A 25,364-nucleotide genomic window follows, 5' to 3' on the forward strand; every position below is an offset into this window, starting at 1 on the left:
TCTAACCGTGCCACCTCATCTTCGGCAGCCCTGAGTGTGGCATTCTGAGTAGCATCCGGATGTTGAAATGGGGCTGCTGTGGCGCGTCGTGCTAATAGTCCAGATCGCCGGGGCCACCACGGAAAAGGATTCCTGGGGATGGGAAGCAGCAGCCCTCAGGACGGACCTCCGAGATTTACTGCACCCCTGTTAGTGTTGCAGGCCTACAGAAAAAAAACCCTCATTAAGACAGCATAAATTATTAATGGGGGCAAGGAGAAGTGACTGTGCTGGTGAAGCCCTGACTCACCCTATCGAAGCCTTACAAGGGCAGTCAGCCACTTTGTTGCAGCTCTCAGCTACTCATTTATTACAATGATACCAGGGTCGTACCCCTCAGAGGGTCTGAGAAGCGTGGAGGGGGGGGGGGAACGGCAGGTTTGGGGAGGGCTGGCTTTCTTGCTAGGGGCCGTTCCGGCTTATTTGAGCCAGCGCTGATCAAGGAGGGGGTCGCATGGTGATAAATCTGCACGGACAGACGCAGGCCACAAAGCACAGCTCGTCACCCTGCACGTTCTGTGAGGCACAGTGACACTGAGGTGGGGGTCACCAACTAATTCTTATTCGCGTCTCTGATTTTCACCGTGCTTGTTCTTCTTGGCTGCGAGGTGTCGGACGGACAGGATGTCATACTAATTCCTCATACCGTTTGTCCTGTAATTGCTTGACGCTTTAATTTCTTTCAGAACTGTGATCTGAGCGTGATGCCGACTGAAAAAAAAGTTTGATAGTCAGGGCTTAGGACTTCACACCTAAGGAGTCTTTTAGACTAAAGGTTCGATTGTGTTGCAGGTGCTGTCCTATCACGCGACATGTTCCAAGACGGAGGTGGACAAGTTCAAGGTGAGTTGCGTCATCTGAAACACAGTGACAGGTTTTAAACGCACGTCTGTCGTTAATCTTCTCAGATGATTCAGCAGCGTACACACCAGGCTAGTATTACAGGTCATTACGGGAATAAGTGGGGGGGGGGGAGGGGGGCATTCATCCATCTTCCAACTGCTTTATCCTGGTCAGGGGGAATAGGAACCGATACCATTCAGTACAGGGCTGGAATACACCCTGAATGGGACGCACACGCACACGCACACGCACACGCACACGCACAATTACATGCTACAGGCAACTTGAGAGGTGCCAGTCCATTTAACTGAATGTCTTTGGGCTGTCATGGGAAGACAGAGGAATTAGAGGAAACCCACATGAGAACATGCATACTTCACACACACACAACAGCGGAGGCGGGACTCAAACCCCCAAAAGTGGAAGCTTGACGCAGAAGTCCTACCCACTGAGCTACTGGGCCACCTGGGGATTTACTTTTTATTTTGGTTTTCGGGAAACTAGATACCTCACACCAAAGTAGGGTAGTTGTGTTTGATTTTTTAAATCTAAAGTTGTCATACAATCAGACTGCAAAACAATTGAGAAAACTGGGATATGAAGGGGTCACAGGGATCATACATAATGTTGAAGGACGGCAACACAAAGAGCGGGGCAGTAATGGCTTCATGTCAGAGATCTCGTTCTGCAGACCAAGCTGAGCTCTTTGTCAGATCCTTAGTGATTTCTTACAAGAAGAGTTTAAGAAATTAATCCAAGCACAAATTGTAGTTCCCTGCCTTTGTGGCCAAGGGTAAACCAGATAAGAATATGGCAGATTTTTGGGTGGATCAGAATAGGAATTTGTTTATTTATTTTGTTTGTTTATTTTAACATACGAGTAATTTACTTGGAGGTGTCGTGCACGGTAAGCCAGGTCAATCAAGATAATCGACATATAAATGAGTGCAGATAATGTGTACAGTGCAATACAATGTCGCAGCAGGTTAATTTGATGGGCTGCTGGGGGGGGGTAATATGCTTGGAGTGATGTAAAAGTAGGTGATTAGATGGACAGGGGAACGGACCAAATCAATGGCTGTTGACTAGGCCTACTGACATAGGGAAAGAACTGGTCTTCAGGCGCATGGTTTTGGTCTTGATAGACCTCGACAGACCTTGATGGATGGATTGTACAGACGTAATATTTATAGATGAATAGAATGAAGTCTTACTCCCGTTTGTCTAAACTCAGTGGTTTTATAATTGAATCGGACAGTGCTTTAGTACATATTTTGTACGTTACATTAGGCTGAGATAAGACAGCCTTGCATGGAAGCTTCTTTTATTCCAGAAACGTTGCTGCTACAATGAATTTCCATTCCATGAATTACATAAGGAAAAATGAGTGCTACGGCGGTTCCCCCGCTCCCTCCCGTTCCTGCCACACATGAGGCCTTGCTGTACAAGGCTGGGGGCAGCAGGGTATTTAACACACCACAGGTCGCACAGGATCCCCTAGAGGAGTCGCGACTTGCATTCCCCCACTGAAAGACTGCCTGTTAAATTTAGCGCGTTGGCCGGCTGCTGGAGCCACTAGTAGCGGTGAGCTACCCGGCGTGTCGGCTGCTCCTTCTAAGCCACTGGCGGGGGGGGATTTCACAGCCTAGTGTGAGAATATGCACATGTGGTGTTTAAGCTTTTTTATATCATCCCACCCAGACCTCATATCCAGATATGGCATGCTAATCAGACAGAAAGACTGTTAAGGATCTGTGGGGTGATTAAAATACATTAACCCAAGAAGAACTTTGCATGCATTTGAGACTCTGACTCTGAACAAAACACTGAACGGAAAGCAAGCATGGTGATAAAATCCCTTCAGAAACTGAGACTTTAATGTTGCAGTCTTAGTATTTTGGGTCACACTAATTAGTATTTATTCGTTAGTGCGGGTGACGCATACTGCTACAAATCACACCTACAGCAAGATCACTACATCGCGATGGAGATTAGATCACCATGTTCAGGCACTGCGTAAAAATTGCGGGGGGGGGGGGGGGGGGTATTGAAACAGATTGCCATCATCAAGCACAGTGTACAATTTGAAGTGGATTCAAACAGACTCCCAAGCTTCATGCACTGCGTAAAAACCGGACGCTCCAAATCCAGGTGCTGCATAAAACCCAAATGAGATTCAAACAGACTCGCAAGTCAAGGCACCGAGTTAAAAAAACGAAAAGGATTCAAACATCCTCATGTCAGGTGCTGCATAGAAACCAAACAGAATTCAAACGTATCCCCAAGTCCAGGAACTGCATGAAAACCAAAACGTGATTCAAACACAGCCAAGTCAAGGCAGAGTGTAAAAATCTAAGGTAGATTTAGGCAGACTATCATATCCAGCCCAAATGTGGAAAATTAAAGGGGGACTCAAACAGACCCTACCCCACAGCCCTGAGACGCAGACAAAAGGTGAACTGTGCGTCACATGGAACTGTTGCACCAAACCCATTTGAAGTTACAGCCATGGGCTGAAAGTGAGATCTGTCTCGCGTTCTCCCTTTTGCATAGTGTAATCATCACTTTTAATCTGCACGTCCAACAGGCTGCCTCAGCATCCACAGAGATACAGCCCTGAAAACGTGGCCAAAAGAAGCATCTTCCAGCCTCAGTCATCTGTCTGGGCTGTGCCGTTCTGAATCGAGGGCCTCTGATCGATATGCAGACGTCACTGGCTTCTCTCAGGCGGGGGTCGGGGGTGACCGCATGATTCTCAGATGAGTTATGAGCTGGGAGTGTGCAAATAGGCACGCAGTCACTACATCAAGCATAGTGGCCGCATTACTGCCTACCGCCCAGTCAGGTGCTTTGGGCCAGCAGATCATCAAATGGGACCGTTGTCACATCTTCCATCTGTCTCGGCCTGAACGATCCACCACCTAAGCAAAAAACTAAAATGTCCAACCATCCATCTACTAATTCCTCATCCCGGTTAGAGTTGGGGTGAGCCTGGTGTCTGTCCCTGGCAGCACAGGGCACAAGGCTGGGGTTCACCCTGGGTGGGATGCCAGAGCATACAAACAGTCATACACTACATGCAATATAGAAATACCTGTAAGCCTAACTGCAGGTCTTTGGACAGTGGGAGGAAACCTATAAAATCTAAATATAAAATCTAACTGCAGATCCAGGTGGTCCCCCTTGAAAAAGGAAGCCTGTCTGTTTCACCCTAGCAAATCTATTCAGGGTGACACCATAGCCGGCTGTCGGCACAGGCCTGGCTCAGATCTCGGCGTTTTGGGTTTACCTCACAGACACCAGCGGGCATGCAGCAAGCCAAAGCGCTGACAGATGGCTCTCTGTAAGCTCGATGTGCCATACTGAGAACGACCCCCGCTAATTAAATAGGTACTGACCAGGGCCACTGCTCTCCACCATATGAAACTGAGATGGAATGATACTGTACAGGTGGCGGAAACGTGCAAGTGTTTGATCTGTGTGATTTGTAGGAATTACGAATCGCAGTCATGCTCGTTAAGTGTATTTTACGTGTATGTTTTTCCCCAGTGGGAAAATTAAAATATAGAAGCTGGCAGCATTGCTGGGGGTGTTGGGGGGGGGGGGGGTCTTCCAGTGGCGCCCCAGATCTCTGTCAACAGTGCAGCTCCTCTGACGGCCCCCCTCTCATTAATTAACCACCTTCCATCCAAATGTTTTCTGTCATCCATGTTCTTCTTTATCACGCTAATTATGGGATTGATATTTTGGCCACTCCTCCATGTAGAAAACACAGTAGAAATTAACGCAGACATCCGGAAAACACCTAGAGCTTTCAATCATCTGGAGGCCCGCCATTTTCATGCTTCCTCCAAAGGATTCAGCTCCTACATCCCCTCTATTTCCCCCATCTCTCTTTCTCCCTCTTCTGTTTTTCTTTCTTTCTTTAGAAACAATACAATGCTTTGAATAACCTTCTGAAAAGAATGTGGCGCTATGACAGATGATTCTGATGGCAGAGGGAGAGTTATAATTTATGGATGGGTCATACTCAGCCATAATAGAACTTGGGGACATAATTTTGTTGGGTTTTCATGCTCGCATACAAGGTAAACGGGCATTTTTCTTTTCATTTGGGGGGGATTAAGGCATGATAAAATGCTGACACGTTCTCTGTCCCCACACCCTGTTCACAGGCGGCGAACATCCCCCTCGTCAGCGAGCTGGGCATCGACAAACTGTCCTTCGACGACTTCTCGCTGGACGTGGACGCCATGGTAACGGCGGCGCTGCGCATGTTCATGGAACTGGGCATGGTGCAGAAATTCAAAATTGACTATGAGGTGAGGAGCCCGAGGGTCATGCCTACAAGGCTGCCTGGTCATTGGGCCGACCGAGTGCCCATCCACACATAAGACCCCACTCCACCTATCCGTCGAGGATCTGATGTTAAGTCCCACCCACCCACACAGATAAATTAGGGCCTCTTAGGGACTGTGACACTGCTTAGAAGGTTCAAGCATCTAAACCAAGCTCCTCCAAGGCTCATCCACCTACACATTGGTCCCCCCCCCCCCCACAAGTATAAACACCCCCACAGAGTCAGGTCCCACCTTGAGCAGATCCACCCTCTCGCTGTTTTGTGGCTACCCCCCTCCTGCCTTCGCAGACCCTGTGCAGATGGCTTCTTACGGTGAGGAAGAACTACCGGATGGTGCTCTACCACAACTGGAGGCATGCCTTCAACGTGTGCCAGTGCATGTTCTCCATACTGACTGTGAGTATGCTCCCCCTGGTGGTCATACACTGGAACTGCCGATTGTAGTGCATATCTTAGCATGGCACTGTATGCGAAGCCACATCATCGCACGGGCACAGCATTGACATGGAAGGAAATCAGGTGACCACACCCACTCTCCGTGTTTCATCTCTTTGAGTACCAGTGATGATCCCTGCCTACGTCTATTTCTGGCCCCATGAAAATCAAAGTAAAACAGCTTCAGTGGATCCCAGAGAAGACCATAACACAGCATTTACACCTCCAGAAAACATATTCGATGCAGGGGCACCGATTCAGCTTCAGATCAGCTATTTGGAGCGAAAGCACTATCCTGCAGTTTTTCCAGGACAAATGTGCTGCCACAGACATACCCCCATGGTAATACGTGGCCTTTCTGCGGCATGCTGCTATTGTCTGACCCTGCTTGGTGATGAATCGAGCTCACTGTCCCCCAACCCCCCCCCCCGCCCCCAGGACTGGGTCCGCAGCTCGATTCTCGAGTCGGGCCACAAGAACATGAGCTTGTTTATGGAACCTCTCACTGTCAGTCACATGACGCAGGAAGAGCTCCGGCATACATAAGACCCCCTTTTAGTGACAGTCGACCTGGGGGTGCAGTATTATGTTGCATTTTAATAATGCATCCATTAACATAACAGCTTATGCAGCGCTGGGTCATGGTGAGCCTGACTCAGGAAGGACAGGACAAAACACAAGATGGGATGCCAGTCCATTGCAGGGACCTGACCTGTATATATTTATGTATTATATACCCAGTGCAAACAGTACTTCATTCACGTTTTACTCTCTGTATGCGTGACCGTCAGACGGCAGGATTCCAGGAGACCCTGACGGAGGTGGAGATCCTGGCTCTCATCGTCGGCTGCATCTGCCACGACCTGGACCATCGCGGCACCAACAATGCCTTCCAGGCCAAGTGGGTACCCCCCTCCCCCCCACCCTCACCACCTGACCCCCGACCTACCATATGGCGGCCTGTGGGCACCACGTAAGCCTTATGTAATGACAAACGAGCCCCCCGGCCCTGCTGTGAGAGCGCTAACGGCTCGTTCGGCAGCTGCTGCGCGGTGAGCTCTGTGGGCTGCACTCACCCCGTATACAATTAAAGCCAGGACAGTTAATGCAGACCCCTCCCGCTGCACTGCCATGCCGCCCTGGGGTCTCGCATAACGTAATGAATGCACCTGGATGTGTTCGCAGCCCAGCACTGCAGTTACCCACTGCTTTGCTCCTCGCTCATCCTTTTTCCCCTGTCTCTCTCCGGCTGTTTATCATTCTCCACCCTTCCCCTTTCTCCATCTCTCTCCCTCCATCCCCATCCCTCTCTCTCTTCTCCTATTAACTGTGTCTCTGGAAACTGTATTTGAGCACTTCATCCTCATCATCTTCGCACTTTATCACCAGGCACTTTATAGTCTGATGCTGCTATGTTTGCTACGGTGTTACACCTTTGTGCAGGGGAGTGTCTTGTTTTGGCTGGAAGGTAGGGACTAATGTTTTGGGTGAGAGGAGTGGTGAGTAGGCTTGGGGGGGGGAGTGTATGAGTGAGTGAGTGTGGGCTGCCTTGGGGCTGAGGAGAAGGTGGGTGTGTGAGAGAGTGTAATGGAAGGGTTTTTACCTGTCTGCTACTTATTTATTATTATTTTTATACATATGTTATTTTCCAACTACATTCGTTTTGAAGCACTGACCAAGAGTGGCAACTCTAAATTTGGTTGTGTTTGATACCATGTATTTTATGCAATGACAAATAAAGCTTCTATATCTATATCTTTTCCCCATCTCTCCCTCTAATCTCTCTTTCTCTCTTCTCCTTTTCCCATCTCTCTCCCTTTCCCGATCCCTTTCTATCCCTCTTCTCTCCTCCTTCCCATTCTCACTCCCTCCTTCCCCATCCCTCTCTTTCCCTATTCTCTTCTCCTTTTTCCCATCTCTCTCCCTCCTTTCCAATCGCTCCCCTGTTCCCCCATTTCTCTCCCAATTACCCAATCCTTCTTTTCCCCACCGCCTTCACCCCCATTTAGGACGGGTTCCGCCTTGTCCCTGCTGTATGGTACCTCAGCCACGATGGAGCACCACCACTTCAACCATGCCGTCATGATCCTGCAGAGCGAGGTACAGCCTATGGTCCTGCTGCCCTTCCTGCTTTCTCCTAGCTTGCCCCAGCTGACCCTGACCCCTGACCTCATAAGTGCTGAGCAGAGTGACGTAGTTCAGGGCCTCTGGCACTACGAGGCTTCAGATCTCCCGCAAACATGGCAACCCTTCACTACAAGGGTTGCGACCTCCGGCACACATGGCAACCCTTCATTAAAAGGGTTCACTCCTCCCGCAGACATGGCAACCCTTCACTACCAGGGTTCTAGCCACTCACACACATGGTAACCCTTCATTAAAAGGGTTCACGCCTCCCGCAGACATGGCAACCCTTCACTACCAGGGTTCTATCCACTCACACACATGGCAACCCTTCATTAAAAGGGTTCACGCCTCCCGCAGACATGGCAACCCTTCACTACCAGGGTTCTAGCCACTCACACACATGGTAACCCTTCATTAAAAGGGTTCACGCCTCCCGCAGACATGGCAACCCTTCACTACCAGGGTTCTAGCCACTCACACACATGGCAACCCTTCATTAAAAGGGTTCACGCCTCCCGCAGACATGGCAACCCTTCACTACCAGGGTTCTAGCCACTCACACACATGGTAACCCTTCATTAAAAGGGTTCACGCCTCCCGCAGACATGGCAACCCTTCACTACCAGGGTTCTAGCCACTCACACACATGGCAACCCTTCATTAAAAGGGTTCACGCCTCCCGCAGACATGGCAACCCTTCACTACCAGGGTTCTAGCCACTCACACACATGGTAACCCTTCATTAAAAGGGTTCACGCCTCCCGCAGACATGGCAACCCTTCACTACCAGGGTTCTAGCCACTCACACACATGGCAACCCTTCATTAAAAGGGTTCATGCCTCCCGCAGACATGGCAACCCTTCAGTACCAGGGTTCTAGCAACTCGCACACATGGTAACCCTTCACCATGAGGGTTCTGACCTCCTGCAGTCATGGCGATCTTTCACGATACGGCTCTGATTCATTTTGCCTGATTCGGTCTCCTAGTCATCATCACATGGCTTGCGGTGCATCACATCACAGAAAACTAATTAAATATAAAATGACATGAATCAAAATTAGTGGTTGATTCAGTTTTATAGTATCTAATTATGGTATAAAACAGTGTAGAATTGACTGATTTAATTTGGCTTAAGCCAAATTGTTCAACAGATGTATGAAAACATCATTGTCCTACAGGGCATTCAAAAACATCTATGCTGCTCAAATTTGTTAAACATACATTGTTAACTGTTGCAACCATTATAGGGCTTTGAGGCTGCTTGAAATGTTTATTTTCAGTGATATTTTAATAGTTTTGTTTTTTATGTGTGTTTGCAGCAGATACAGTCCTTACCGGGAGCCCGGTGCCAGTCATTTTCTCGCAGTTTACCTTCCAGTATCTGGGAGGAATGTACAAAACAAACAGGATTCAAAGGAGAATCCGTAATTAGGAGAAGCGCGGTGTTCTTACAGGAGGATGAGTTTGTGTGTGGGGGGGTAATTAGGGAAATCCAGGCTGCGGCAGGAGAGGGATTAACGAGGCAGCCTTGTGCCGGGGTGCTTATCCTGCCTGTGATGACAAATGTTTGCCTGGAAAATCATAATGGTGTCTGATGTTTTGGGGAGTGGCCTAGGGTTAGCTACATTAGCATGCTAATGAGTAATGCCTTTAATTCATGGCATGGGGGAACTTGTAGCTCACCATACCAACGAGCAAGAACAGTTCATTAAACCTTTACTTTTCAGAGCGTCATTCCTTTGTCTGTCCTTGTCCATGCTTCTCTCTGTCTCTCTAAATACAGCTCCGTCTGTCTGCGTAGGGGGTCTGTACCCTCAGCTGGGGTGGTTTTCAATGTTTCACAGAACCTGAGGCCCAAACTGGTCCAGGATAGCCTGTTATGAGCGAGCAAGGCGATAAGCGTGGGGGTGTCCAAGCGCTGACTCCTGACGTGTCGTTATGACATGCTGTCTGATCATGGCAAGATGTTTTCCTTTTTTCAACAGTAAGACATTAAGTAAAAGCAAATTAGCAAGGGGGAAGAAGAATGGGAGAGAGAGAAAAAAATGTTTTATTATCAAGGCAAGATGTTATAGTAACATCACCCTCATAGATGTTGTAAGTTTGAAGAAGGACACAGCAGGAAAGTCTGACAGAGGCTTCTGAGGGATCTGCTTGCAGAGTCACTAATGTGTGGGTCAGCATGGGGGGGTGGGTGGGGGGGTTTAGCTTGACTCCTCAGGCACTCCCCCAGCTTTACCTTGAGCCTGGGGAGGCAGTGTACATCTCAATGGGTTGGAACCAGCAGACTGATGCGGCCGATGAACCCCAGATCAAGGCCCTTAACCTGGCCGCTCTTGTGCCATGATCTTCATGTATGCTCTTGCCTGAATGTGCGTCTGTGTGTCTCACGGAGAGCAAGATGGGGTAGCAGAAAACAGAGTTTTGCCCATGGAGATGAATAAAGTATTTATGTTCTGTTCGAAAAAAAAGGCCATCGATACCGATGATCTGTGAGGCCGTGTCTGGGAGGCCAGTCCTCTGGCTCACAGACACCCTGTTTTGTGCCCACAGGGCCACAACATTTTTGCCAACCTGTCCTCCCAAGAGTATAGTGACCTGATGCAGCACCTGAAACAGTCAATACTCGCCACGGACATCACCTTGTACTTTGAGTAGGTGTCTCAGCCGCCGCCAGCCTATCAGAATTACCCATACACCCCGAGGCCTAACCCTCCACTTCCACATGTGCTGTTTGTGCACTGTCATGGACCTAATTAATCACTAATTAAGCACAATTGGCAAAGTTCTGACATACTCTCCACACACTGTTACCTTGTTCACTGCAGTAATCTGTCAGTATAGCAATCAGTAGGTACAAATGTCTTTATAACAGAAAGCTGTCAATGAAAAGACAAATTTCATGATATAATAATGTAAATATTATCACAATCATTCATTATAATTAACAAATCTGTAGAATTTAATTGAATGTGTTCTGGTGGAATGTGGTGCAGTGTTGTTTTAATGATTTAGCTGTGAGCATAATCACCGGTCATATTTCATCTTCAGTCAGGAAGCCAACCATGCATTGATTAATAACTTAGCACCAAGGCCAGTTTGGTGGCTTTGGAATCAGATGTTTAAGGTTGTAGTGGCCTCCTGTGGACAAAGTATGTCATTACACCTAAAAAAAAATCACTATCTAAAGCTTGTCCCCTTTGGCCTCAATAGGAACAGAACCATGTTCTTTGAGCTGGTTAACAAAGGGGAGTACAACTGGAATGTGAAGGGTCACAGAGACATGTGCAGGTAATGAAACTGCTTTTTGGAACTACAGCAGAATTTCTAAAGAGGTGCTTTTCTCAGTACCTTTTGATAAAAATGTGCTCCTGGGAGTTTTATTTGCACAAAAATATTCTGAGGGCAGAAGGAAAAATGATTGGTTCAGAAAGATAACCAATTAGATTGTAGAGGAGGTGTGTCCAAGCAACTAGAGGAGGCAGGACCAAGACATCTGATTGGTCAGATGCAGATCTGCCCCCTCTAGTTGCTTGAACCCACCTCTTCTACAATCTGATTGGTTATCTCTCTGAACCAATGATTTTTCTTTCTGCCCTCAGAACATTTTTGCATAAGTGGAAGTCCCATGAGCTAAAAATGTTTGTACATTGGCTCGATGTGACCCATTCCATCTGCAATCTATGGTCCCATCCACCTTCTGTGTGGCGTGTCAGTAGCAGTAGTGTCCGGAGTGTGGACCCCAGCACTGGAGATGCTTGTTGCTCTCTGCCTTTACAGGTCAATGCTGATGACGGCCTGTGATCTCGGGGCTGTGACCAAACCCTGGGAAATATCGAGAAAGGTAAATTTTACAGGGTCTTCAAATCAGAAGTAAGGGGGTCTTTAGCTCTCTCTGGGCTTCAGTCCACTCACCTCTAATGTGCACAGGTGTTACTCAGTTAAAACCTTGCTCACCATTATAACTGTTAATTCATTATAGCTTGCTCATACAGGCAGACATATTTAATACGTTTCTCCTGATTTTCAGGTAGCAGAGTTGGTCACCAGTGAGTTCTTTGAGCAGGGGGATAGGGAGCGATCCGAGCTGAAGCTCACTCCATCTGTGAGTTCCTCAGTCCTTCTTCTTCTGACTTCCACTGATTCAGTCATTGCCACAGAACCTTATATCATTGTCATATTACCCTCCTACCACAAGGGGGCCACATCACACACTGCAAGTACCACTATCACTGCCATGCAGTCAACAGGCTAAATCGCCAATGGCATCCAGTCTGGTTTAATGTACCACAATCTTTTGGCTGTAGATAACAGAAGCTTAGGGTAAAGTTAATGTTTCTCGGACCTCCCGGATGCGTAAGGTTTCCGCTTCCATCAATAAATAGGATTGCTGACTGAACAGTTAAAGCGGGCGGCAATAACCAGGAAGAGTGTTCTGTCGATTAATTGCTCATGGCCACATAGTTAGTCTTTGAGCTGAGACAGCAGATTCAGCTTTCTAGCCCCCATCAAACTTTGTCATGCAGAAGGTGGCTGTTATGAATTATGAATCACAGCCAGAACCCCCAGCCCAGCAATAGTTATCTCAGAAATACAGCTTTACTGCGGGGTGTGGGGGGGGAGAGTCCACCACGAGGAAAGCAGCCCAGAATGAGATATAAGGTGTTAATTTATTTGTCTTCAAGCCATCATCTAGGGAGCAGGGAGATGTTTGGGGCGGGATGCTGTGACAGCGGGCAATATGCCGTCAAAACTACCCAATTCTTTCCTCTCACTACCGTTCATCGACATTCCATCCCGGAGACCCCTGGCAGCAGGGTGCTGAGGTGTCAATTAGTATTTGTGTTGCAGGCGATTTTCGATCGGAACAGGAAGGACGAACTTCCGAGTCTGCAGCTGGAGTGGATCGACGGGATCTGTGCTCCGCTGTACGAGGTATCCCAGCATGACATCCCCGTAAACACTCTCTCTCCTTACCTCTCAGTCACCCCAAAAAAGAGCATCTCACACATAAATAAGAGTGCCTCTTCCATAAAATCCAAGCTGCACAACCAGACTTTCTGGAGATGTTCGCAGCAGCGATTCGGATTTGGCTGAACTGTAATGATGCGATGAATGTAGCTGCAATCCACGGGAGGTGCAGGTCACATGTCCTACCCTCCAGATCAAGGAGGAGCAGGAGGTTCCTCAGCAGAGACCCTCGCTGATTGAGCAAACATAAAAGGCAAGAGGGGGAGTGGCAGAAAAGGAGGTATGGGATTGGACAGAGAGGAAGGAGGAGTTTCCCAGCAAGGCTTGAAAATTCAATGAATTCACAGAATTAAAGGTCAACAAAGCAGTCACATGACCATCATATTCCTCACTAATAATGACCTCTGTAAAAGAAACAAAAAGTATTCTGTCATGAATATTCTTGTCCCTTAAATTCATTTACCCTAAATTAGATTATTCCCTATTTATTAAACAAGTTTTTAACATTTATCATAGCAGGACAAGGGTAACAAATAAGAACTGTAGGTGGGAGTGTAACTATTAGGCGGACTTGGTAGGGTTAATCTGAGAAGCCCAGATTCTCCTCACACACAGCATACGGCCCCCGGGGGGCAGCATGGGCGCTGACAGTGAGACAGCAGAGATGTCTACCAGGGCTCCGCACTGCCAATTATAAAGCAGGAGGCTCTGAGGCGGCTGGGCCCTGCAGAGCGTGGGAGGAGAAAAAGATGTAGATCCGGCCCCCAGGGGCCACCACGCCGAATGTTAATGGGACGCTGCGCAACAGGCCTCTTCTGAAGCCCCTCGGGCAATTAGACCCCTTTCTCAACCTGTGGGGGGGGGGCAATAAGTGGGTCTATTAGAGCCGAGACTCCAGCTACTTACAGAGACGAGCTATCTATGCTGTCTGCAGATATTCAGACAGACTGTGTCACAAGCAACGCCTGAATGGCTAAGCAGAGAATCAGGAGAATTCCTGGTGAGTCACCCTGGTTGTGGGCTGCTGGTGGGAGATGGAAAATGTAATTAAATTTTAATTTAATTTAATTTAATATTAATGCTATAATTTACTCAGTGACCCCCTTCCCTTGACTAAATTTACCGCTGGCGCTCCTCCCCCCACTGTCCCCCAAAAAGGCTGGTCTGAGGTGTGAGATTCCCGACCCTGTTTGCAGGGTGCAGCCAGTCAGCCGTGTCCATGCTCCTGTCACTGGTGTCACTCCTGGTGTTTAAACGTGCACCACGCTTCTTTGCAGCATAAAGACGCATTTTTTAAGTGCCTCTTCCCCTCTAAAAGGTGAAAAGCCTGCATAGCAAAAGAGGCTGCCTGGAAACTTCTCTGCTCTGCAAGTATAAAAATTTGGCTTTTCACACTAAAGATGGCTAATTGGTTTCACACCCTAATGGGCATAAAAAACCTTTTCTCATATAAACAAGAGAGGTTTTTAAAACCATAAGTTTGAGATGCACAAGTATGACTCACAATCCTATTATGGACAGAGAAGGAAATAAAAAAGTTTTCCTTTTTAAAAGAGGCTCAGTACCTAAAAGAGGGACAGTGCCTCGTCTTTTGGTGTGTTCCATTTGAACTCAGAAGTCGGAATTTTAAAGTTACAAAATGGGAAATTTCCACTGGAAAGCCCCCGGAAGTTAGAGGAACCTCTACAACCCCGATCTCAGAATTCAAGATGAAAGCTGTAGTTACATACTATTTATTAGCATATATGTCTTATTTGTGTCTCATTAAATCGGTCATACACACAATTCTGTCCGAACACTACCTGTGAACATGTTGTTAAGGTGTTTGTATGCGCAAAATATCCTCGTGATGCCTTATCAACTGTAACGGGTGTATTGCTAACGATCGCTAAAAATGAACCTGGCTAGGTTCATTTATGGTATTGCTAAATGGTTTTCCGACTTCTTGTGCTGGAACACGGTTAACTTGGGTGTTACATCATCCGCAGCTCCGACCTCCAAAGAAAAGGGAACGCAGCATTTAGTCATGGTGTAATTACTACTGTCTTGCCAGCAGGGGGCAGCATGAGCAAACACTACGGTCACGTCCCCAAAGTGTCGCCTGCATTCCTGTGCTAAGTGCCACGTTGTCACTGTACTTACGAGGAGCCCCTGGGGTTTAAACTGGGTCTAAACTGTAGGCAGGGACCTATGGATTAGTGTTTTTACTTTCTGCATGTTGCCCCTGTGAGGCCTGCATCACACTATAAATAAACCAGCGGACATAAACACCTTTATTGCAACCTAAACTTTTATGTCATTTAACTCACTGGTGATGACTAGACAACTTTTTAACAAAAATACAGATATAGGGGGTGTAGGAAATGGATGGATGGATGGATGGATGGATGGATGGATGGATGGATGGATGGATGTGCCTCCAAATGGCTTCCTAGATACACTCAAACAGTCCCGGCTGCTCTGATTGCCCCTTGTCTCCATCCCACTCCAGACCCTGGTCAAGCTGAACTCCAAGGTCCAGCCAATGGTGGACATGATTCGGGAGAACAGGGCCAGGTGGGAGGAGCTACATCACTCACGGCAGCTCATCCAGGAGGGCAGCCCAGGGAGCAGCGACAGGCGCTCGGCCCAAGGCAGCGGCGACCCCCCCAGTGCAGGTTCCCCCCCCAGAAACCCCAGCTAGCTCTCACCCAGCCTTCCAGCCCCCCCGCCCCCCACCCCCCATCTACCACCATATTTTTGCCTCTTCGCTTTTTTACCTGGATCTACAGCCTCAAGAAACAAGCCACGCTGTGCATGCAGGGAGTTTGTAGCGCTCTGCTTCAAGCTTCGGCCCCACCCCCACTCCCCGCCTCCTGTGGGTGGGCCGAGACATGGGGCTTGAGGTGGAGTCAGGGATGCATAAAAAAAACGCTACTTCATGCATAGAGACAGCTGCGTGAGGGGTGGGCAGATGAAGCCCCTCCCTGCATTAATCATCTGGTTGGATCGCATGGTAAAGCCCTTCCACTCAGCTATGAGGACTTGGAGAGCGGGGGAGAGAGACAGCGACAGGCCAGCCCCTCCCTCTACTCTGCTCTCCTTCAGAGGAGAAATTGCTGGGATGGATGTATCAGCTTATTTCTTCCCCTTAAACTCTTTCTTAGACCATATGTCGCAGAAATATGGCGAGAACATTTTTATACTGTATGTATGTATTTTCTAAAGGATGCACTGTGCAAGTGCCATCTGCTGTCGATTGTTTGCTTGGCTTCGTGTCAACGAGACCTGTGCAGCCCTGAGATGACGGGGGCGGTACGGTCGGGCGCTGGGCGTGGCCTGCCTTGCGGCTCCCTGTGCCTTGTTTACTGGTCATTAAGAGGAATGCATGACATCCTCAGCATCAGAAACTTCCTTAGAAAAAAAGCGCCGAAAGACCCAGAAACCGTGTCGATGTGACATTTAGTTTTAAGCGTTAATTTTCGTTCATCAAAACTCTCTCACCGTCTTTGAGCATTAGTTTAACTTACCGGTTCGAACTATTTAAAAAGTGCCATATGGAGGCCACCTCTAGGGGGCGCCGGTCATTTACCTTAAACTAATTTTGCACCAATGAAATAAGCTAAACCGCTTGCAGCAATGGAAACGGCAACACACAGGAATGTATTTATCGAAACATGTCGATAATTAATTACACTTTAATTACACGTTTCCTGCACATCTCCTCCTGGCGGACATGCAGAGAGAAGCGGCAGAGCAGATGTTTAAGGGTGACATTGCTGTTCCCCCACAGCTAGTGATAACTCAGTTAGCACCTTATTATAAAGCTGATTTAATTTCCAGTAAAGCGGACCAGCACCAAGCTTGCTTACTGCGGTGTTAATCAAATGCAGGCTGCACATGCTGTGATGATCTTTAGAACAAGAAAAGTAAATTAAACTGCACACACAATACATATACACATCTTACTAGAAGTGGTATTAAATATCACACGCATAATTCTTAAATAACAGATCAGTCCAAATCACATCGTTGTCTTTAGTTAATGTTAAATTGTATATTACGACAATATCGTGGCAGCGGTAATTTCCCCCTTTTTGCGACATCTACGTCTTAACTGCATGGACCATGACATGAAATAGAAGCTAACCGCGGCAGGTACACCAGGCGTATTGTAAGCTGATAATCTTGGCTTGCCGACTGTTAACTCGTCTTTGTACGTGGTTATGTAATTTCATTTGTTATTCGAAACGTTTTATCCTTAAATGAGCTGCATGGGTTGTAGTAAAGCCTTTTGGGGTGAGTATCGAGAAAGCCGGGTCCGGTTATATTTGTACTTTTGATTTTTTTGAGTATGTGACTTCTCCCTTTGCTTTATAATAGGCAACTTCTGGGCAGCTTTCTTATTTATGTACTCTAGCCATGATCTAAGTATTATCAGCGATCAGCAAGCTGACACGAAGGGAACCTTAAACGCATGATATTCGGAAATTTGCGACGTTTTGTTAAGTTTGTCGAAATAAATCTCTGCTGCAAAAATGGTTTCGTTAAGCCTTCGCCCTGCATGTATATACTGACCCAGACGTTACAATATCCGTACAGATAGCCGTGACACGCACACCGCATTCGAGACGTGAACACTGAGGATTGATGGCTAGTGGGTGGAAATCTGTGCAGGCAGATAATAATCGATTATAGAGCTTTAGTCGAAAACATACCCTGAGTTTATAGGAACAATATACCACAGTACAACGTAAACAAGGAAAGACATTATATCCACTGCATGGTACAAATAATCTGGCATCTTGGAGGAAAGTTTACACCCCCCGCCCCCCAATCTTGGAGTTTGAATAAAATTAGCTAAAGACAGGGCACTATAGACGAATGATCATTTGAGTGTATTTTGGAGGAATAACGGGGTGTGTAGAAGGTTAATTGGGACTAGCAGCTGAGACAGACCATATAGTCCCTTCGTTGGGGGCCTGGCTCAGTGAAAGGTCTCCCTGGATTCAGGCTGTGGGTTCGAGCTGTAAAAAAAGAACAGCCAGAAGATCTGAGATAGCTTGCAGCTCAGTGCCTATGATTGGATGGTTACGGGTTCAAATGGTGTAGTGAGCAGAGTGATATCTCCATTGGGCCCCTTAACCCTGATTGCTGCATGGTCTCACTGACCTTGCTTTCTTAATTGTATTTATTTATGATGTGGTGCCCCTGCAACTGCAGGTGGTACGTTCCACAGCCTACAGCGGATAGCCGAAACCACAGATAATGGTGAACCATCGGCGGACTCCGTTTATAACCTGATTTTCGTAAACTTTACATCTTGTAATTGATAAATTACACACAGTACGGTATTATCAACATTACAGTAATAATAAAGTACATTGTACTTCATACAGTACAGTAATCTCCAATAAAAGGGATTCGGACGTTTTTCATTCTTAAGAGATGACAGCAATGAATAAATGTCGTATCAAGGGATGACAGAGAAATGAAAATCATGCTTTTTATACCCCTCAAAGGACTAAGGAACAATGAAAAAACATGTTACACAGCTTACATTTTTTTCAGACTGTGGTAAACCACAGACTGCTGTATTGAGTAAATGGTTGCAATGCCCTCAACGGACTGGTGCTGTAGACATGCACTCTGGGACGCCCCATTAAGGTCCAACAGCCGTCACCTGAACCCCTCAGTAGCATCTCCAAACTGGAAACACGAGCCCAATCCTCAGACCCGAACAACCACACGGGTGACAAAAGGCGACCCTTTCGTGTGGCTGATGACTGTAGCGTCAAAACGCCGGTGGGAAGCGGCCAGGGTCCTGGAAGGCAGGCAGAGGCGATATTCAGCTATTCAGATCTCTGCACAATGGTGAGAGCCAAGGACAGGCCGTTTGTCTCCAGATTTTCCATTTTAGAACTGCAGGGGGGGGGGGGAAAGCACAAAGCTTTCCTGAAAGTGACTGCCATTATTTAGGTTAGGCCGGAGACACCAGGCTGGAGGAAGGGCGGGCACCACCATTAAAGAGCAGTAAATGAAAAACATAAATTCAGACCTTGGGATGTTTCACCAAGAACAAAATTTGCCATTTTAGCAGAGACACCCGAAAAGATGAACAGGTATTCTGGACTGCACTGACAAGTCACCCCTTGACTGACCTAGTCCAAACAGACTCTTTATCATAGTAACAAACTGTAACACACCGTCTCACAGCATTTGCCCGCTGCCATCTCTGAACCCATCTTACCAGTGTAGAGAACAAGGACAGATGGGAAACGCAAAGCCAAGCTCTTTGATTAATTTATTGCATCAATGTCACTGATGATAAAAGTACTTCATTGCTAGTATGTGATGATCTGAAAGGAATAGACTTTTCTAGTGGTAAAGGGTAAAACCTGATACTTAGGGGTTATCTGGAGGGTGGACTGCACCCTACCCACCTCCCCCACTGGAGGGGATCTTACCCACTGCCCTCACATGGGCAGAACATGCTTACAGGACACGAGTGTGGGATGGAGAGGAGTGTTTGTCAGGTGGAACTCAGCTGATAACCCCTACTCCACACACACCAGCTTAACAGGTAATCACACAACAAATACATTACAACACATTTGGTTTTATTATTTCCTTCTAGCACCTTACAGTTTGTTTCACGAGTTATTGGCTTCGGTTTACGGTCTACAAACACGACAAAGATTTCAGCCAGAAGGTTAAACCATAGTGCATATTCGTTGGTCAATAAAGACAATGTTACATTTTAACACTGGGGGACAGAGGTCGTTTAGAAAACACTGGCGTTAAGGTAGAAATCCACGATTGAAATGTCAACCAGGCAAGTTCATCTGGATACATCTGAATGTGTTAGAAATGTTAACATTGAACTAAACTCAGCAACTTCCTAAAAAAAGTGTTCATCTTTAAAAACATTATCTTTTCCAGGACAGTTAGACAGTAACAGTCACATATTAATAATTTTGAGATATTTAAAATAAAAATTTCTGGCTTTTTGCATGTGCGGAGTAACACAAAAGGAAAAAAAAAGAAGAAAACCATGGCCCGTGTTTCTCGCTGAAGTCCTCTGAGGAGTCCGCGATCACGCACACATTCATGGGGCCCGGCACGTCTGGCAGCTTCAGAGTCTTTGGTACAAACACGCGCGTGCCAGCAGACGGGTGTGGAAGGCTTGAGTTCACATTCACGCTGAATTACAAAGGTACAGACAACTCACTGACTGGCAATAGGGCAAAAAAAGATACCATGGCAAACGTAACCCTATCCGTAATCAAGACCACATCCAGGCTCCTCTTCCATCTGCGACAGTATGAACTGAATTTATACAAATGACAGGCAATGAAATGCATATAAAAGTAAAAAAAAAAAAAAAAAAAAACCTGAAATGAGACCCAAAAAAGTATATAATTGTTTTCAGGGACATCCTGTGTATAATGGCTGGTCGCCCTAAAGAAGAAGCTACACATACAACAGGCTGAAGATGGTAATTAGAGAATGGAAAGGCATTCGTCAAAAGGGCGGACGGGGCCGTGAGCGGCATGTGGGGGCGGGGTCCCGGCCGAAAGGGGATCCTGCGAGCTCCTGAGTCTGGAACCTGGGCGACGTTAACGATGTACAGGCCGGGCTCAGTGACTACACAGCGGCAGGGTGTGGACAGCCAGACTCCAGACGCCCATACTACAGGGAGGGCGAGCGAGCGAGCGGCTTGACGAGAGAGGGAATCAGACCCCAATGTATTGAACTTAAAAAAAAAAAAAAAAAAAAACTTCATTTTAGACAACCTCAATGAACTGTATGGGCTGCAAGTCTGGGAGACCCTGGTGAGAGAGCGTGAGGTCAAATGTTCACGCAGTGACATGGAAAACGATGGTCACATGTGGACTGGAGCGGTTTCCGGAAATGGGTGGGTAAACGTGACTGGTGTGGTCCTGTGCTGCACCGAACATGCGTGAACATGTGAAACACGGTGTAGAGTAGGTGTTGGGGGGGAGGGGGCTAAAGAGTACAAAACACAGCCCAGAAAGCCACAGTGCCTTCACCACGTCTGAGGGGATTTCATCATCTGTCATTTATACCGTCATGGAATAATGTTGGTGGGGGGGGGGGAGGGGGGGGTGGACAGGAAGATGGGGGCGGGTGAGAGGGAGAAAATTACAAGAGATTTCGGTTGCCGAAGATGTTGTTGGGGTCCAGGTAGTCCTTCACAGACTTCAGCATCCCTATGCCCACACCCGAGATGGACTCTTTCATCCACTGCTTCCTGAGCTTTCCCACTAAGAGGGGGGGGGGGGGGGGGAGAGAAGGAAGAAAAAACCATGAAAAAGGGAGGAAAAAAAAAAGGGAACGGCTGAGTGTCCCGCGGGCGGCTGGGAGCCAATCAATCTTGCGAGTGTGAGTGAATAAACAGTAGGGTGATAAATGCTTTTATTCAGGGAGGAGAAATGTTTTGCATGGCGTGATTTATGGAGCCCAGCAGACTATCAAACTCATTAGGTCCCTCACAGTCCCCAGGGAGGGGCTGGCCGCCACGCGCAGTCTCCAGTCTAGCTCCTGGGGAGGGCAGGGTGGCAGTGAGCCACCCGACGTTCCCGCAGATGGCACCTGGTGGGCCCCCACTCAACCCCGCCTAGGGTAGCGTGTCCCTAACCCCCCAGTGGCCCCTGACGGCCCCATGGGTCCCAGCCTTGTACACCCTCTGCACTGCAGTTTCTCTGTCCCCCGCAGGTGGTGCCGCCATGTGGAGAGAGAAATGATAATGCTGGCAAATGAAGAGGATGCCCCATCCCGGCCCGGAGGCCAGCCTCGGCCCCAGACCCCGGGCTCTGGCCCTGCCTACTCTGAGGCCTGCCAATTGGCTCTGGGCAGCCGTGCCTCGGTACCTCGAGTGGCTCTGTGCCAACAATAGCCTGGGCCAACCTGCCCGGCCCGCAGGAGCCCCGAGAAGGCGGTACGGGAACAGCCACATCCCGCTGCCCCATCGCTTACGAGTCACTCGCAGGTGACGAGATGTGCGACGTCTTGGGCGGCCATTCGAGTGAAACGCTGGAACGCTCACAGGAGCCGACGGCAGTATCATCAACCTCGCCTTGACTGCGATGTCGGCATCATTCCTACCGCTCCTCAGAGAGCGGAAGCCTGTCTGCATGCGCCGACACTCCTGCCGTCGACAAGCATTTTAGAAATCACCGGCCTGTTTATTTTCCCTGCATTTTCCGACGTTAAAGATTAATATGGTCAAAGTTAGCGTCACGATAAATACGCGGATGGAAACAGCACACAGAGACCGTTCGTCTGTGAGATATTCAAGAAATCCAGACAAGGTTGTGTGTTTCCCGACTCGGTTCTGGGCCCTGGGAACGGCGAACCTGAACGGTGCCCTAAAATATCAGCAAAACAGGCTTTAAAGTGAAGGAGAGGAAGGGGTTCTGTGGTGTCACAGGGGCTGAGAGATGGCGGGAGAGGAAGTGGCTGCCCTCTGGAAGCTAACGAGCACGCAGGGGTCCGTAAAATCCGGCGCCGGGGAACCCAAAGGACCAAAAACACCCCCCCGAGGAGGGCGTGCCCCTCAGAGCTCGAGTCACAGCAGCCGGACATCTGTTTCAATGATGGCCAAGTGAGGGGCCCGCAGTGGGCACAGGGCTTCCTGACGAATAACGTGAACACCCCTCCCACTCAGCGTCGGCAAGATCTCATTGGATGGCTCAGCGTTGGGAGGGGGAGGCAGTCACAGCCCCCTGCCGTGACACCATATGCGGACACGCGATACAAGACTATGACATACAGCACCTAATTGAACTGACAGTGGCACTGATTAAGTACTGCAAAACTCCCCCCAAGTTTTTTTCTGGGGAGACTACATTAGTCAAGGGGCACTCAGACACCCCCAGGAGCATCACCAAAACTTTGCTGGTGTATCACTTTTACAGAGGAATGGGACAAAATAACACTAACGACAATAATTAACAGCAATAATACAATGAAATGAAATACAAAACAGTTGACCAACCAGATGTTAGCTCACATGTTTCACTGACGATTTCAATGCACCGTTTGAGCTGAAGCAGAAAGTGAGAGACTGAGACTTCCTCTGTGAGGAGGAAAAGGCCGGCTGGGGGGGGCTGGGGGGCTTTCTCTTCGAACCAGAAAGGCTAGCAGGAAATGTCGGCATCAGGAAGGGAAGGGCAGCTTTATTAACCTTTAGCTAAAGATGCAGTTCAGGAGTAAGGTTCTACACTCCATTTGTTAAGACCTGACCTTGAATGGGACTGAATAAATGTTTTTTGGAGTTGGGGGGGGGGGGAACACCATTACTGCAGCAAGACGGAAAATGAAAACAAGTCCCACTGGCTTTCAGAGGAACAGCGCGGCTGTCCAGATTCATCCGGGTTTGCTGAAAGAAAGCCATGAGAAAATAGTTTCCAACTTTTTAAGTTTCCTCGAGTTAAACTTTTTTTTCTTCCTCTAGAAGAGGCAGAAGATACTCAGCTGTGTGCATGTGATGCCAGACGGCCCCCGGCATAAGCCTAAAGTCTCATTTTGGACAGCAGAGCAGGGACGAGGGTCCCTGGAAGAACCAGAACCGGTACACTGGGACGTCCCGACGTGTATAGGGGAACACTGGGACACGGGGAAGGGAAGAACACAGTGTAATAGTATTGAGGCCTCTGACACTCTGGGACCCGGATCAGGACCAGCCCGAGTGGAAAAGGGGCCAGCCGGCCAGGAGGGAGGGAAAGAGGGAGGCAGAAGTGCACACCGCAAAGTTAGCTGTCCCACCATCCCCTCCGTCACTTCTGCCGCCGTCGAGGAAGGATAAAACAGAAGGTGTTGGGGCTGCATCATTACCTCTGTCACAGTGATAATTTACACATCCATCTTGTCATATTTCCTCCACTCTCCGCTATCGTAATAAATCTAGTGGAGCTTTGACCAGGCAGTCGAAACATCCACGGCGATGCACTCGCTACCTTCCTAACAGAACCAAAACCACCCCCAGCCCCCTACCTACCCACGCCCCCCCACCCCACCATAAAACTATTAAGAAAAGGAAAATTAATCAGCGCACACAACAACCTCTATGCCTCCGGGGCTGAATCTGTTGTTTTCTTCGATAAACAGACACACGAGATGCTAAAAAGCATAAAGATAATGAGTAGCGTGAAGTGGATTTAAACTTAAAAACAAACACAAACAAACCTCTACTTTTACAAGTTCTGCAGCAGCCGTGTTTCTGGGCTCTGGACAGGTAGCGGCACCTGATACACCCCAACAGGGGCCGAGACGAGCCGGTCTGCATGCAGGGACGCGCTTTGACAAATGTGGTCCAGAAGCATAAAAGGGAGTGGGGGGGGGAGGGTCCCATAGCCCCTTGTCAGTTTAACAGGACAAGAGCAGTATCAAAGTTAAAAGGGCAGAGCGCAGGGTTCACTCGGGGCACTGGCAGGCGTGATCGATGGACTCTTGGGGTGATTAATGCCCCGTAACCTTTCCGCTGGACCTTTAGAGCCGTAATAAACCATTAACTCTCCTTACAGACGGCTGCCCGGCCCTCCTGGCTTCGCGGCAGAGTGGAGTCTTCAGCCACTCTTTCACCGTGACAAACACTTTGGCTCCTTACAAATTCAAATGCAAGGAACAAAACCTGGGACACCGTATTCAGTTGTCCAGCCAAACAAGGACTCTTTGGGTCATTCTCCAATGGGACGGCTCTCCTTTTCACCCTTTTGTTTTTGGACTTTCATGACTTCTGGACCCAAATCTCTAAACCAAGGTAGATGTTCTCCTCAAAAAAAGCAAGAGCTAGAGAACTACCTCTGATGTAAATTCTACCATGTTAAATATTATAACACCCTTAAAACAAACTCTGGATACTTTTCAAAGACAGTTATACTTGTGCAGAGTTTATTTTAAAATCGGGCACAACTCTGTAAGCATTTTGGTACCAGCTCCCAGTATCTTGAGTGTGTTTATTCTGTGTGTGTGTGGAGGGGGGGGGTCATGCGGCAGCAGGACCTGGTGTAAACACAGGTTAAAAATAATTTATATTTCCTGCGGTGGCCCCCCACCTCGCCGTCCCAGACTACATCTGTTCTCCCCGATACACAAAACTCAGTGAGAGCGGCCCCATCCGTCACCGTGGCACTGTGGGCCCGACACGCAGGCCTGCCCGCACCCAGATAGCGCGGCCCGTCGTGATTAATCACAATTACGGCACCTCGCAGAGAGGAGCCACGTCAATACCCCCCGCCCCCCCGCTCATGCCATGGCGTCGGCGGGGCTGCTAGCGGGGTATGTGTGTGCACGCTATGGAGGGCGTCATGCGCACCCAGGGGTCAGAGAACACGGCCAGATCCTGATCCCCACCCCCCGCCACGAATTCATTAGTGCTCCTTTAATTCTTGCCCTCCCCGATAAAAACGCCGATTTAATATCCCGACTGGTGCGTCGAGCGGCGTCCCCTGACAGGCGAGATTAATCGCCTGCGGCGGTGTGTGGAAACCGTGAGCCGAATGGCGCTGCCGATAAGACAGCCTGCTCGTTTGGCCCCGGCAGCAAGGACTGCCGCGTCCCGCCTCCTCCTCGCGCCTCGATTT

General features: G+C 48.3%; 2 protein-coding genes across 3 annotated transcripts in view; one reads left to right on the plus strand and one right to left on the minus strand.

Annotated features, from left to right (window-relative positions):
* pde11a (phosphodiesterase 11a) overlaps positions 1–16,009 on the plus strand; it is a 37,718-nt gene extending 21,709 nt beyond the window's left edge. Inside the window, exons 10-20 of one of the 2 annotated variants that reach the window (XM_023801700.2) lie at positions 832–882; positions 5,058–5,204; positions 5,531–5,638; positions 6,469–6,578; positions 7,687–7,777; positions 10,360–10,460; positions 11,020–11,097; positions 11,587–11,650; positions 11,837–11,911; positions 12,658–12,741; positions 15,269–16,009. In XM_023801700.2, coding sequence (XP_023657468.1) covers positions 832–882; positions 5,058–5,204; positions 5,531–5,638; positions 6,469–6,578; positions 7,687–7,777; positions 10,360–10,460; positions 11,020–11,097; positions 11,587–11,650; positions 11,837–11,911; positions 12,658–12,741; positions 15,269–15,460 — 1,101 coding nt within the window. In that variant the 3' untranslated portion in view covers positions 15,461–16,009. Of the gene's footprint in view, positions 1–831; positions 883–5,057; positions 5,205–5,530; positions 5,639–6,468; positions 6,579–7,686; positions 7,778–10,359; positions 10,461–11,019; positions 11,098–11,586; positions 11,651–11,836; positions 11,912–12,657; positions 12,742–12,970; positions 13,276–15,268 lie in introns of those variants that run through there. The other variant, XM_072700629.1, reaches the window with a different exon arrangement.
* A 3,350-nt stretch (positions 16,010–19,359) lies between these two features.
* LOC111838581 (alkyldihydroxyacetonephosphate synthase, peroxisomal-like) overlaps positions 19,360–25,364 on the minus strand; it is a 33,809-nt gene continuing 27,804 nt past the window's right edge. Inside the window, exon 20 of the mRNA XM_072700245.1 lies at positions 19,360–21,044. Coding sequence (XP_072556346.1) covers positions 20,923–21,044 — 122 coding nt within the window. The 3' untranslated portion in view covers positions 19,360–20,922. The remainder of the gene's footprint in view (positions 21,045–25,364) is intronic.

The sequence above is a fragment of the Paramormyrops kingsleyae genome, chromosome 16 (assembly GCF_048594095.1).
Source record: "Paramormyrops kingsleyae isolate MSU_618 chromosome 16, PKINGS_0.4, whole genome shotgun sequence".
NCBI lineage: Eukaryota > Metazoa > Chordata > Actinopteri > Osteoglossiformes > Mormyridae > Paramormyrops > Paramormyrops kingsleyae.